The sequence below is a fragment of the Saprolegnia parasitica genome (genome assembly GCF_000151545.1).
Source record: "Saprolegnia parasitica CBS 223.65 unplaced genomic scaffold supercont2.8, whole genome shotgun sequence".
NCBI lineage: Eukaryota > Oomycota > Saprolegniomycetes > Saprolegniales > Saprolegniaceae > Saprolegnia > Saprolegnia parasitica.
Window position 1 is genome coordinate 771194 of NW_012156402.1, and position 14133 is coordinate 785326.

The window sequence follows — 14133 nt, forward strand, 5'->3', positions numbered from 1 at the left end:
CGTGCATGCCGGCGACAAGCGCAGCATCGCACTCAAAGGCAAGTCCAACGTCCTCGACGACTCGGTGCACAAGCTTCTCAAAGAGTGGGCGAAAGAGACGCCGGTGGATCACCCCGCGATCGACTTTGCCGGCAAGTTCCAGCGCTACGACCGCGACGGCAGTGGGTACTTGGAGCTGCCCGAGTTCAAGACGCTGCTGTCCGAGCTCGGTGTCGCGCCGTCCGAGGAGCGCCTCGCTGCATACATGGAGACGTTCGACACCAACAACGACGGCAAGATCTCGTTCGACGAGTTCAAAGACTGGTGGACGAAGCCCGACGTGCAATATGTCCTGAAGCGCTCGGACGCCGGGCGCAGTGAGATGACGGCCGTCGTCTACCGCGGCGCCGACAAAAGTTACCACGTGCGCGGCTTGGCACCAAACACCTCGTACGTCTTCCGGCTCCGGCACGTCTCGTCGCACGCGTCGAGCGGTCTGAGCAGTGCGCTGTCGGTCTGCACGCTGCCCGAGCCGCCGTCGGCCGTCGGCGTCGTCGACGTCCTTGCGACCAAGGCGCGCGTCGTGTGGTATCCGAGTGCCACGGGCGCCTCGCGCTTCCTCGTGGAAGCCAAGTTCATCGAGTGCCTCTCCGACACCAAGGTGGCCAAGCCGGCGGGCGACTGGACGGCCTTGTACGAAGGACCGGACTCGGCGACGACGCTGCTGGACCTGGTCCCCAACAGTGTCTACCGGCTGCGCGTGCGCGCAGGCAACGCGTCGCGGGCGTGGAGCAGCTACGGCCGCGTCACGCAGCTCTGCACGCTTCTCAAAGATCCATCGCTGCGCCCGAGCAACGCGGTTGAGCGCTTTACGGTCGAGGTCGCGGGGCCTGGGCGGCTCGTGGTCCACGACACGATCCTCTTCACGGAGCGGCTCGTCTTGCTCGCGGATGGGACGGCCGTCGAAGAAGACCGGCGCCGCGGCAAATCGGGCAAGAGCGTCAAGGAGTCCCTCGAGTGCGTCGGCGAGCGCACGCTGGCGGCGCGTGTGACCAGTGTCTTGGAGGACGTGGCCCGGCGCAGCGTGCTGAGCCTCGACGTGGTCTGGTGCACGGTGCAGGTCTACGAGAGTGGCAAGAAGGAAGGCGCAATGAAGCAGGTCGCGCTCGCGTCGACGCTGCCGACGGACGCCAAGCTCTCGCGGTTTGAGAAATCGATCCTCAAGTACGAAGCCTTTCGCCTGCCGTGGCTCGACGAGGGCGCCCGTAGTGCGAGTGCATGGATCACCACCACAGGCTTGTCGGACGAGGCGACTCGGTGATAATGGAAAACATGTTTACGCTACGGCTAGCTACATGGGGCGGCGCAGTGCCTCGGCGTTGACGCGGTCGACGAGGACGCGGAGGTTGGTGTGGAAGAGGCTGCAGCGGATCGGCATCTCGAGCTCGTAGAACGGGTTCTTGAGCACGTAGTCGGCGTAGATCTCGTAGATGCTGCGTAAGATGGCCTCGAGCTCGAGCGCGCCCATGGTCGGGAGGGCGGTCACGAAGAACTTGGTGCCCGTCAGCGCCTGGAAGCACTGCAGCCGGAACGCGTCCGTCTCCATCGACACGATGCCCTTGGAGAGGAGCGGCGCCGCGAGGCCGGCGATGGCGTGGATGCTGTGGAAGGTCGAGCCGAGGCGCAGGTGGTCGTTCGAGTTGAGCTTGGGCGCCTCCGCCGAGAGGTCCTCGTGGTAGATGAGCCCGCCGGCCTTGTTGATCACGTACAGCGAAAGCAGCATCTCGGGTTCTGACGTTTTTCACACGTGAAAAATACCATTTGCCACGAATTCGCCTAGAAAGTACCATTTGCACGTGGCACGCTCACAGCGCGAGGCGACCTTGGGCTACCTTGCTCGGGGTTCTGCTCGAGCCAAAACACCTACGACGCCCTAGCACTCGAGTGGCGTGTATGCTACACATCTCGCACAGGCTTGGCACAGCACCTGAGGCTACTGACGCTCTGAGACGCTCACCAGAGGCCTCGATCGGTGTCGCTGAGCCTCGAAGCGTCAACTTTTCGTTGGTTGCAGTTCGGTTGTACCATACACCACCCGTGCGATCAAGAGACCCTTACATGAGATATATATCAAAGACGTATTTAGTGTGGGTACTTCGGTTCGTGGATAATGATGATTCGTCGAACAAGTGCCCTTTCCGATCGGAGGTTTCGGATTTTCTGGCAGCGCGGGAGATGCAGCGCTTCACGAGCAAGCGGCGCAACCTCAACGTCGACGCGACGCTCGCTGCGGGGACGCTCGGCGAGTCGCCGCTCTCATCGCCGCTGCGTAAAGAGCTTCACCGCCCGTCCGCGCACACGCCGCTCTCGCCCAACGGCCTCTTGTCGCCGCGCAACTTGCCCGCGAGTCTGGACCGCGTCCCGAGCGAGTATGCGTCCAAGACCACGTCGATCCACGCGGGCGGACACGGCTTCCTCGTCTATGGCACGATCGTGTCGTGCCTGAGCATGGACCGAGGCGGCTTCCTCGCAGGCGACGGCCTCATCACGTCGGAAGTGCGGCTCGAGGGCCTCGTGCAGAGCCTCAAGGCCACGGTGGACCTCATTGACGCGCAGCTCACCGACCCGGGGTCCCAGCGCGACGTCCACGTTGTCGCGTGCCATGCCAAGGATTGTCTCTTCGAGGTACACCAACATGTTTATCTCGACTGCCCTTCTGGACAGCGCGCATAGGTGCTGCCCAAGATGGTGTACGAGGCCACAGCAGCGTTCGAAGAGGCCAAGGCGTCCGAGAACGCGAGCACGACGTCGACTGGGTTCTCGGATGCCTTCTCCGATCTCAAGTTCAAGAGCGAGTCGGAGCTCCGGTTGAACGCCAACGTTTACGACAAGCTGCACGGAACGCGCGTCAAGTACGGCCAGGTACACGCACGTCCCTTCGCATCCATCATCTAAGAACGAACGCGCTAGACGGTGCAGCTGCGGCACATCAAGACGGGCAAGTACATTGCCATGCAGCCGACAAGGGACAAGGAGACCCTCGAGGTAGATGCTCATCGTCATGGCGGGTTGTGTTGCACCACGCATTGGTAGGTGGTCTTGTCGGACGGCGCGGCGGCGTGTCATCTCACGCTTCTACCGCGCTTCAAGCTTCGAAAGACAGGCGAGCCCGTCCAGCTCATGGACCAAGTAGGGCTCTTTTCTGGTACGAGATGGCACCAGAAATGTGTACTAGATTGTGCTCGCGGCGACATACAAGGCGCAGCGATTCGCAATGCACGTCTCGACCCGCAGCGCAGTTGATGGCGCGTCGACACTGGTGCACGCCTCCCTGTCGCATGCGTCGCAGTGGCGACTCGCTCCCTACGACCACTCGGAGAAGGACGTCTCGAGCGCGACGATGTACCAGCCCGACACGGGTCGCGGTCTCCGATCCGGGCTCTGCATTCGCCTGCTGCACTTGGAGACGAGTGCGTGGCTAGGCTGTGGCGGCGGCGCCGTGCACCTGCAAGCCGAGTCGGGTGGCGCATCCGACGCTGCCGACACCAACTCGCATCTCGTGCGTACACGCCCCTTCTATGCTCCATGGCAACTCAGAACGCCTCCTAGTTGTCGCCCGAGACGCTGTGGGAAGTCGAGAAGAGCTGCTTCCTCGACGGCGGCCTGTTGCACTGGACGGACAGCGTCTGCCTTCGTCACGTGCTCACCGGGCAGTATCTGCATGTGGAGAACACGGAGGCGGGGCTTCGAGTGGCTACGAACGCGCAGCCGCAGTCGTCGTACCTCCTACGGCCCACGACGCTCGTCAACCCACGGTACACCACGTCGATGATGCGTTCGCAAGTTCGAACCGTTAATGGTGTAGCAACCCGATCGGGCACAAGAGCGCGGTGCTGCTCCAGCACGCACAGACGCTCACGTACTTGCACACGCGGAGCAGCGCGCATCTGCACGTCTCGTCGCCACTCGTGACGCTGTTGACGCCGCAGGACGAAGACGCGTTCAAGATTGTCTCGGTCTCGTCCACGGAGCTCCACGATACGTCGCGGCTGCTCGCCTACCGCACGCTCTGCGAAAGCTTTATCGCGAGCTTTGCAAGCGCGTCCGGCGGCGACCCGCGCTTGGACGACGTCGAGCGCGTCCTGAGCCAGCTCAACACGTTTACGTTCTTGGACACGCAGACACCGGACCACGTCCTGTGGCTGCGGCAGACGCTGCTGCACCGGCACCAGTTCGTGCCACTGCTGACGCGGATGCTCGAGGCGCCGTTCGCAGCGTACGGTGGTCCATTCTCGATCGACTACGTCTGTGGGTTCCAGCCTCAAAACGAACCGAGCGACGGGATCGATGAGCTGCCTCACACCAACGACTTTATGTCGCCCGGTGGCGGGCGCTTCAGCAACGGTGTCGCACCGCCGCCGCCGCCGCCCATGGACAAGTCGCTGCCAATCGTGTTCCAATGGCCGCACACCGCCATGCGGCAGCTGCACCACGTGCTCTGCGCGATCAACATCCTCTTGTTCCGCATGTTTTACAGCAGCAAAACCTCCGACACGTCGGCGTGCCGGCACGCGATGCCCGTGCTGCTGGCGCTCCTCGGGCATGGGTTCAAGGCGTCCGTGCCGCTCTCGTACCTCATCCAGGAGAAGTTCCACCTCTCCGAGTCGTTCGCGTCCTTCTCGGCGATCGTGCGCAATTTCTTTGATCTGATTCGGCGCCACGGCAGGGCGATGCGGTATCTTCAGTTCCTCGTCGTGCTCTGCTCGGCCAACGGCCACGCCGTGCCCAAGGTCCAGGAGAAAATCTGCGAGCTGCTCTTCAATCCGAGCCACGGCTACTCGGACGCGGTCCTCGTGCACACGCGGCCGACGCCCACGGGCCTCGAGCTCTGCGTGGACGCGGTCGCCGATAAATGGGTCCCGCTCCGCACTTTCTTTGACGACTATTACAGTCACAAGTCCCACGCAACGCTCGCACCGTACTTTTACGGTCTGTTGCAGCTCTACTGCGCGCTGTGCATGGATCGCAACTACACGTGCATTCGGTGTCTGGCCGGCAGCTTTCCCCGCGCGAGTCTCTTGGCCTGCGTGCAAGATCCCGCGCTCTCGCGGTCGATCCGCGCCGTGCTGCTGAACCTCCTCGTGGCGCTGCATCTGGACTGCGAGCCGCAGACGCCACTGCCGAGCCCCAACTACACGCGCATCTGGAAGGAGGTGCTCTTGCATCAAGACAAGCTCCCGGTCGCGCGAGATGGCATGTACTCGACCGACGACTGGACCTTCTTTGGTCAGCTGCAGACGCTCGCGATGACCTACTTTCGAAAGCAGAATGGACTCGTCATCATCACCGAGGCGGCTCAAAACGACTTGACATTGGCGTTTGTCCGGCTCTGTAAAAAGATGGTGGCGTTCGGGCTCTTTCGGTCGATTGCCGAGCTTGGCGCGCTCGTGCTCGAGCTGGTCAAGCTCCTCGACAGCCGCACCGACTACTGGTACAAACCGTCGACGAGGTCGCACCGGGAGTTGTTGGACGCGACCGAGGTCGTCGTGTCACCCACGTTCTTCCACCGGTCGTCCGAGTCGACGCGCTTTGACCTGCAGGCGCAGAACGCCATCATCCAGCAAACCGAGGGCGGGCACGCGATGCGGCGCGCGTCGCTCGAGCCCGCACGTCTCGCGACGAAGAAGACCCTCGAGTACACTGCTTGTGTGATGCCACTCACCTCACGCCTCATGTAGACCAGCGTCCATGCGCCGGCGCCGGCGGTCGGCCAACTCGCCCAAGCTCAAGTCGCCCGTGGAGCCTCCGATGAGGACCAAGTTCCAAATGACCGGTCTCACGCAGGTGCTCATGGAGATCAAGGACGACATTTGCGCCACGCTCCTGCTTGTCGACGCGCTGCGCCTCGACGCGCAGATCTCGACGGTGCTGGTGACGCTGGCGACCGAGCCGCCGTTCCACGGCCCCCGGTGGCGCCGCCACGCGTCCAAGCCCCTCTCGACGCTGGCGCGCTCGATGTTTGAAACGCCGAGCCTCAGCTGCCGCTACAGCCTCTCGGAGCTCGCGCACCGACCCGTCGACACGATCTTGCTGCAAGCGCTCATGTACGAGCACCCGCCGTTGGTTTCCAAGGCGCTCGAGCTGCTCATGCAGCAGTTCAACCAGCACGAGCAGGTGACGAAAGCACTCTCCAACGTCCTCCTCCTCGTCAACGATGCGACCGTTGGCATCTACGGGCAGCTGCAAGCCGATGTGCAGCAGCTGCGCCATTTCGCCGAGACGACCGAAGTCTGGATGAACCTCACGTCGACCGAAGATTTCAGAGTTGCCACCTCGGTCACGGGCCTCCTCACCTCGTTTACCGCGCATCTGCAGTCGTCTGGGATCGTGACTGAGATCCGGGAGCGGCGTCAGACCCTCAACATTGGGCTGCCAAGGACGGCAGCTCATCCGGCGAGCGCGCATCAAGTCGAGGTCCGGCGGCTTCTCCGGAACCTCAACGCGATGCAGACCATCTTTGACATGCTGCGCGACGGCAACCACTTTTTCAAGAGTCACTTCCCGTCCGTTTTAGGCGACGCGAGCCGGGCGACGAGTCCGATGGCGCACGCGACGTCGAGCTTCAGCCGGATGCAGCAGCAGACCGCGCTACGCCCTGTCTTTGTGGAAGCGCTGCGCTTCTTCTTCGCGTTCGGTGCGGACAACAGCATGAACGTAGCGCTGCTCGCCGAGCACACGCTTGCGCTTCTAGACCTCGTCGAGGAAATCGAAGAGGCGCAAGACGTCCTCTCGCTCGTTTACGGCAGCAGCGAGAGTCTCTGCAAGGCGATTCCCGTCAAGGTCCTCCAGCACTTCCTCGATCTCTGGCGCGTCGATCTCGACGTGCACGCGCAAACGAAAGGTCGGTACCTCCACGCCCTCGAAGCCTTTGTCAGCGTCGGGGACACGCCCGTCCCAGAGAACCAGCTCGTCGTTCTCCTCGAGCTTGTCAAGCCCGACGCCGGGTACCTCCAGCTTCTAGGGGCAGCCCCTACGAGCTTCCTCGCCCTCCTTACCGAAACCAAGGAAGCTCTGACCACGCAGCGAGACGCGACGGTGACCTACCACCTCGACGTTCTGCACTTGCTCGCATCCTGTGCAATGGGGGCGGACGCGCGGCTGAAGGACCTCTGCGCGTCGATCCTCTCGCTCGATGCGCTTCTGAGCCTCTTGCACGCGGCGGCGTTCGCCTGCGTCGGCAGCCTCCACGAGTATACGTGGCTCGGCAACGTGGCCATGGCGCTCGTCCGGTTTCTAAAGGAAGTCTACTTGACCTCGGAGGCGCCGTCGTGGGCGCAGCAGCCGCAAGCCACCCACGACCAGATCGTGACGACGCTCGAATCGCTGCTCGTTGAGTGTACGTGGCGCCTTCTCTAGTCGATGATTCTACATATTTTCTACTAACTAGACGCATTTGCGCACCTCTGCCACCTCCAACAGAAGGACGCGCTGACGCCGCCGCAGGCGCACGTCGTGTACGATGGCGGGCGTATCTGGGTCGACGTTGCGGCTGCGTCATACAAGAAACTGGCGACCGACGATCCGCCGTACGAGTCGCACCTGCTGACACTGCTGCTGCCGGCGCTGCACGCGTGCTTGGTGGAGCTCTCGGCGCCTGCGTCCGTGCTCATATCCCTCTACGAGACGCTGTTTTCGCTGCTCTCGACAGCCGTGACAGCAACGACGTTTGCGCAGCTCTCTCCGTCCAACCAAGACGCGCTGCTGGCCAGCGCGCGGGTCCTCGACAAGCTCGCGTCGGCCCAGAATGATCCGAGTGCGCTTGAAAACCTCGCGTACGAAGCATCGGCGCGACCCAAGCGACCGCACTTGGGCCAAAACCGAGTACTGCGCTCGATTGTGCTTGGCGAAGCAAGTGCCCGCGAGACCCTCCGGGCGCTCTACGAGCAGCTGCAGCACCCGGACACCTCCATGGCCTCGCCACCGAGAGCTTCGTTGACCGCGCGGCCGAAAGACGTTTTGCACGTCTCGCGGTCGTCGCCGACCAAGGGACTCGCGCCGCTTCGACAAGCCACGACGCCGTTGTCGCCACCGTCGCCGATGAAATCACCGTCGCAATGGCACTCGTCGCTCGCGCGGTGTCGGCAGCTCCTGATGCGTGCACCTCTGGACGGCGGGTGCACAACGGTCTTGAAATGGAAGAGGTGCTCACGATGGTCAAATAGTTGGGACGGAGCCAAGAATGCCGGATTGGTGCCGGTGGTCGCGAGTGAGGACGGTACGGTCCTCGACGCGTTCCTATCGCTTGTCAAGGCAGACCCCGAGACCCAAGTCGCGCGATCCGCAGAGCTGCATGCGATGATGCAGCGCATCTTGCACTTGGAGGACGCGCTCCGCGACGAAGCCGAGTCCATCTCGGATGTCCCCAAGTCGTCGTTGACCTTTGATGACGTCATCCTCAAGCTCATCGAGCACTTCAAGGTACACTTGTGGTAGAAGAGAACGATGCAAACCGATTGGTGTAGCTGCTCAAACACGCCAAGTACGCCAAGATGAGTGTCGACCTCCTCGACATCTTTTGGTATAGTTCCATGAAGGAAATGACTAGAGACAGGAATGGCACACGAATAGTCAAATGATCAAGTCGCTCGAGCCCTCGCGACGCCACGCGATGCAGCAGAAGCTCGACAAGCTCGGTCTCACCGTGCTCGTGGTCAACATCATTAGCTCGACGACCGACAGGGTGGTTTTCGACAGCAGCATCGCCCTCGGCATCGCATTGCTTGACGGCATGAACGCTAAAGTCCGACTTCTTACGTCTCATACATCGCGGTAAACTGGACCAATTAGGTCCAAGAGCACTTTTACGCGACGTGGACCGAGTCTAAAACGACCAAGTTCTTTGAGCGCCTCAAGCACCGGATGGACAGCGTACACCGCATCTCGCTACCTCGTACAACTCTCGATGCGGGCGTAGGCGACGGACGAGGTCAAGACGGTCGCGCAAGTGCCAGCGCTCGACGACCTGCCGCGGCCCCACTCGATGGTGCTCCGGCTTTCGCACGAGGCGCGCAGCGGACGCAGTCTCGAGCTGGCCGACGACCCGCCGTACGCGAGCATCGTGGCGATCTTTCGGTTCCTCCAGCTGCTCTGCGAAGGCCATTACCTCCACGTGCAGCAGTACTTGCTTTCGCAGGGGAGTGCCGTGAGCAGCATCAATCTCGTCGAAGCCACAACGTCGTTCCTTCTCGAGATCTACCCGAGCCTCAATAGCGCCAACGTGCTTTTGTTCAAGCAGCTCTTTGATACGATCACCGAGTTTTGCCAGGTATTTCTGCATTGTAACCATGTATTTTTACGAAGAGGGGTAGGGTCCGTGCCCCGAAGCCCAGGAGTGCGTCGCCAACTACAAGTTCATTTCAGTCGTCAACGAACTGCTGGTCGTGACGTCACTTCCCGAGAGTGACGCGCGTCTGCACATGCGGCAGCTCAAAGGCGCGATTGTGGTCTGTCTCCTAAGTCTCATTGAAGGTCGGACCGATGACATCATCCACGACCGGCTCGTCACGGAGCTCAACTTTGACACGATCAAGGACAACGTGGTCGACGTCCACCGCTATTTTCAAGAGACGTACCACGTACTACTTATTGAGTGTGTCGCTTGTCAGTATGGACAAGTTGTCGACTAGGGTGTCTACGACGGCAACACGGCGTGCAGCACGGACGCGTTCCTGGCCCTGGGCTTCAACGTGCACATTCTGATCCAGCACCTCATGGAGTACCAGCCGTCGCTCGGTAACACGCTCTTCCCCAAGCAGTCGACGTCGCACTTGACGCAAGTCGAGCGGAGCTTCAGTCTCCTCACGTACGAGGCGTTCACGCGCTGGCTCAAAGCGACAGCGAACGCAGAGTTCGCGTCGGGCTTGCAACAAAAGACGCGGCCTACGCGGTGGCCTATGCCTTCTTTGACGCCAAGTGCGCGCGTGTCGAGCTCGTGTGGCACCTTCGCGGCGACCCGCACTTGGTGCAGATCTACTTTCCAGTGCACCCGATCTGCTGCTGCGTCACGCAACGCTCGAAAGACCGGCTCAAAACCCACATGCCTCTGGATCCGAGCTCGAAGCTCAGCGCGTTCTTCGCCCACACGTCCAATCTGCTGCACGAGATGGAGTACCAGAGCCAGCTGCAGCAGCAGTTTTTACTCGCGTGGCTGCTGCGCCAGACTCACCGCCTCCAAGTGCTCTCATTCGTGCTCGCCCTCCTCATCAACCTCCTTGTCGTCACGACCTTGCGCGCCGATGCCAGCACGTCGCAGCCGTACTCGGCGTGGCAGCAAGGCGCTACGAGGGACGGACCTGGCATCGACGCGCTGCTAACGGTCCTCGGATCGATCCAAGTCGCGCTCTGCACCACCGTCTTTGTGCTCTACGCGGTGCACACGGTGCCGCTGCTCATCACGGAAGGCTGGCACGCCGAGAAGCGGAAGCTCAAAAACACCATCGGCGGCGCGTCGACACCGTACGCCCGCAGCGATGTCGACGCCACCGAGTCGCTCCAGGACGTGGAGGACCTCCTGCGTCTCCTGGGCGACCGTGACGAAGACGTACGTGCATATCGATTTTGAATTTTTTCAAGAATTTGGTGAATGACTGGGGCTAGGTCCTGCGCACCAAGCAAGACCGCGTGCGCAACATCGTCGTCTCGGTTCGGTTCCTTCTGCGGGACCCGCGACTGGTGTACTACGGCCTTTTGGTCATGATTCCGGTGCTCGGCACCTACGTCCACGTGCAATTCTTCGCATTCCACGTCCTCGACATTATCAACCGGTCTCAGGTGCACACTATTGTCTATTTAAAAATATTTCAAAAATACTGAAAACGCGACTGTAGGAGCTCAAGAACGTTCTGAAGGCTGTGGTGCTGCCAGGCAAGTCGCTCCTCCTCATCTTCGCCCTGTACTTGCTCCTCGTGTACATCTTCGCGACGATTGGTTTTTTCTACTTTCGCCCCGACTACACGCCCGAGGCCATGGCCAACCCGAATGCACCGCAGCGCTGTAGCACGCTCTTCCTCTGCTTTCTCTCGTCGTTTGACTTGGCGTTTAAAAGCAACGGCGGCCTTGGCGGCTTCCTGCTGCCCCGGGCCCTCGGCACCGACCCTCTTGCGACGGGCCGTTTTTTGTACGCCTTCATTTCGTAGTTTCTTAGCGGTGACTCATGGTCGACACTAGGTTTGACAATGCGTACAACATCATTCTGATGGTCATTTTGCTCAACATTACCTTTGGCATCATCATCGACACATTCGCGACGATCCGCACGTCGCACAAGGAACGCGCCGAGGAGCTGCGGGACCGCTGTTTTATCTGCTCGATTGACGGCTACACGTTTGACCGGCTCACGAAGCGCGGGTTCGAGTACCACACGCGCCTCGAGCACAACATGTGGCACTATTTGTACCTCTTTGTGCACATCAACAAGAAAGACTACACCGAGTACAACGGCATCGAGCTCTATCTGGCCATGAAGATGGCCAAGAACGACGTGTCGTTCTTCCCCAACCACCGCGCGATGGCGCTCGAGAAAGCCGACCCGACGCTCCAGCTCGTGCCCGACGACGACCAAAATGAATCCAACAAGAAGCCGACGGCGACGCCCGTGACGCTGAGCGAGGCCAAGCGCGCGAACACGGACCGCAAGCTCGACGTGCTCGCCAAGAAGGAGGACCCGGGCACGGCGCGGCTCGAGAAGCACCTCGACGCGCTCTTTGAGCAGCACGAATCCCTCCGCGAACGGCAGAAAAGCATCGAAGACGTTCAGCGCCAAGTGCTCGCGACGCAGCAGGCGATTCTTGCGCTGCTCAACCAGACTGCCTCGCCGGTCAAGCTCCAGCGCAAGTCCGAGCACTTTTTCCCAGAGTAAACTATCCTCTTGGTGACAGCAAAAAGGGTTGATCCTAGTCGACAATAAACATCTACTATCTACAGTGCACGCGGTTTCTATAGGGTCACCCTCTTCAGAGTGCTACACGCATTATTATTCAACCAAAATTTGTGGAAATGTTTTTCATTCTGATTCGAGCTCACATATGATTTTTCAAAAACATTACTAATGCTTAAGTGGGTGATTTTCAAGATATATCATTTTCGGTGGCGAAGAGTTATAGGTTCACTGTTTAATAGTCAATCGCGTGGCCACTTTTCTTGAGAACTTCGACGCAGCGCTTGTCCATGGAGTCACTCAAGGCCTTAGGGTACTTGTTGGTCAGCTTGGGCCACGCCTTTTCGATCGCAGTACGCAGGGAAGCGACAGACGGATGGCATCGTCCGTTCGGGTAGTTTTTGCGAACCAGGTAGCCCCAGACGTTCTCGATCGGGTTCAAATCGGGCGATCAAGCAGGCTAGGCCATTACCTTGACCTACTTCATGCGCAGGAAGGCCGTGGCGGCCTTCGAGGAGTGGATTGAGGCGTTGTCTTCCTGGAGCGTCTGGTGGGAGCAGTCGTAAATTGGCAGCAAGTGCTGCAGCAGCGTCATGCAGTACTTGATTAAGTCTTGTTTGCCGTCGAGGAACGCTAGCACCTTCGTTCCGTCCGCCGCGTACGCGCCCCAGACCATGACAGAGCCGCCACTGGACTGGCGCTTTCGGAAGTACTGAGTCTCGTGCGGAGGTCACGCCAGTAGTACTGGATGTCGTCGGGACCGTCCAAATTGAGCTTCTCCTAGTCGCTGAAGATGATCAAGGACCAGTCGAAGCGAGATTCGAGATGCCTAGCGGCAAACATCTCGCGTCCAACCAGGTGGTCCTTGGTCATCCACGGCATCCGCTGTCGCATCTCCCAGCGCAAATGCTCGACACTCGAGAGCAGCTACTATGTGCGATGAGCACCGAGGGGCACTTGCTGGTCGAAACGTAGCTGTCGGGCAGTCAAAATACCCTTGGAAGCCGCCGTGATGAGGCGCCGAAGGTCCCGCGGGCGAAGATTTGGCTTGCGACCCGGCTGTTTCGCAGTGTTGTAGGCCTTCGGGTTCTTCACAAAGCCGTTAACGACGTTCGGTGAGCGATTAAGCTTCTCGGCGATCGCTCTGTTGGAGAGGCTGAGCTCTTTGAACACCGAAATGCGCTCGCGCAAGCTTATCGTCAAAATCGTCCCTCGTGGCATCTGTTATGGCACGCCAACCCGCTACATGCATATGCATACATCAGTTGAGCATTCGGGAAGGTAAAATCAACCGAGGGACCCGCTGTTACGCGTGTATGCGCCCAGACAAGCCTCCATGGCCAAGTGAACCTATAACTCTTCGCCACCGAAAATGATATATCTTGAAAATCACCCACTTAAGCATTAGTAATGTTTTTGAAAAATCATATGTGAGCTCGAATCAGAATGAAAAACATTTCCACAAATTTTGGTTGAATAATAATGCGTGTAGCACTCTGAAGAGGGTGACCCTATAGAAACCGCGTGCACTTTATCTATGTATCTATATATGTATCTATCTATCTACATTTATCTATCTATCTATCTATCTATCTATCTATCTATCTATCTATCTATCTATCTATCTAGCGTTTTGGCTATCTATCGTTTAACCCCCGTTTAGCCCTCTAGATTGCGATGCACTGCATCGCAACCTTGTTTGCGATGTGTTGAATTCATCTGGTACAATCATGCTTTAAACGTATTTACGGTTTAAAACACAATGCTGTACCGGTTTCAAAAGCATTGGAGGCATTGGAGGCATGTAGACCGACATCGCGGACCTGCAGCCGCTCATCTTGGCCTTTGCGGGGCCGCTGACGCAGCTTCTCCACGGCGCCTTGGATCTGCTGCGCTCGACAGGCGGCGACGCGTTGAAACAGGCCATTTGGCGCGACACCTCTCGCCTCGACTGGGACGGCGACCTCGACATCTTGCCACCGACCAAGCTCTCAGCTGCCGACTGCTGCTGCATCTCGTCCAAGTCCATGTATGTGCGTACAAAGGCACACGTGATCATGACACACACTGACGACTACGAGCGAGACGGTGCTTTGGAACGTTTGCGGGCAGCGGCGATGGCCAACATCTGGCTCGACGAGCTCGACACGTCCGACCCTCGCGCACGACACACAAACATTTTCCAAAACACATAAATGCTAGGAAATGCTGGGATGTGA

General features: G+C 59.6%; 4 protein-coding genes across 4 annotated transcripts in view; 3 read left to right on the forward strand and 1 right to left on the reverse strand.

Annotated features, from left to right (window-relative positions):
- SPRG_19488 (hypothetical protein) overlaps positions 1-1300 on the forward strand; it is a gene marked incomplete at both ends in the record, with an annotated part of 5191 nt that extends 3891 nt beyond the window's left edge. The window contains one exon of the mRNA XM_012342023.1: positions 20-1300. Coding sequence (XP_012197413.1) covers positions 20-1300 — 1281 coding nt within the window. The remainder of the gene's footprint in view (positions 1-19) is intronic.
- SPRG_03408 (hypothetical protein) lies at positions 1294-1767 on the reverse strand. The gene has a single exon (XM_012341981.1). It carries the CDS (start codon positions 1760-1762, stop codon positions 1331-1333), a length of 432 nt encoding a protein of 143 aa, XP_012197371.1. The 5' UTR covers positions 1763-1767; the 3' UTR covers positions 1294-1330.
- A 447-nt stretch (positions 1768-2214) lies between these two features.
- SPRG_03409 (hypothetical protein) lies at positions 2215-5717 on the forward strand (the record flags this gene model as incomplete). The annotated part of the gene is made up of 7 exons (XM_012341982.1): positions 2215-2664; positions 2713-2901; positions 2950-3024; positions 3073-3168; positions 3215-3538; positions 3589-3794; positions 3845-5717. The coding sequence occupies 7 exons, from the start codon at positions 2215-2217 to the stop codon at positions 5715-5717; spliced, it is 3213 nt and encodes a 1070-aa protein (XP_012197372.1).
- A 10-nt stretch (positions 5718-5727) lies between these two features.
- Positions 5728-11896, forward strand: SPRG_03410 (hypothetical protein; the record flags this gene model as incomplete). Its single annotated transcript, XM_012341983.1, has 12 exons — positions 5728-7375; positions 7427-8457; positions 8502-8557; positions 8608-8779; positions 8827-8907; positions 8954-9304; positions 9348-9614; positions 9666-9763; positions 9817-10579; positions 10636-10809; positions 10866-11155; positions 11206-11896. 12 exons carry the CDS (start codon positions 5728-5730, stop codon positions 11894-11896), a joined length of 5622 nt encoding a protein of 1873 aa, XP_012197373.1.
- Between the last annotated feature and the right edge of the window lie 2237 nt (positions 11897-14133).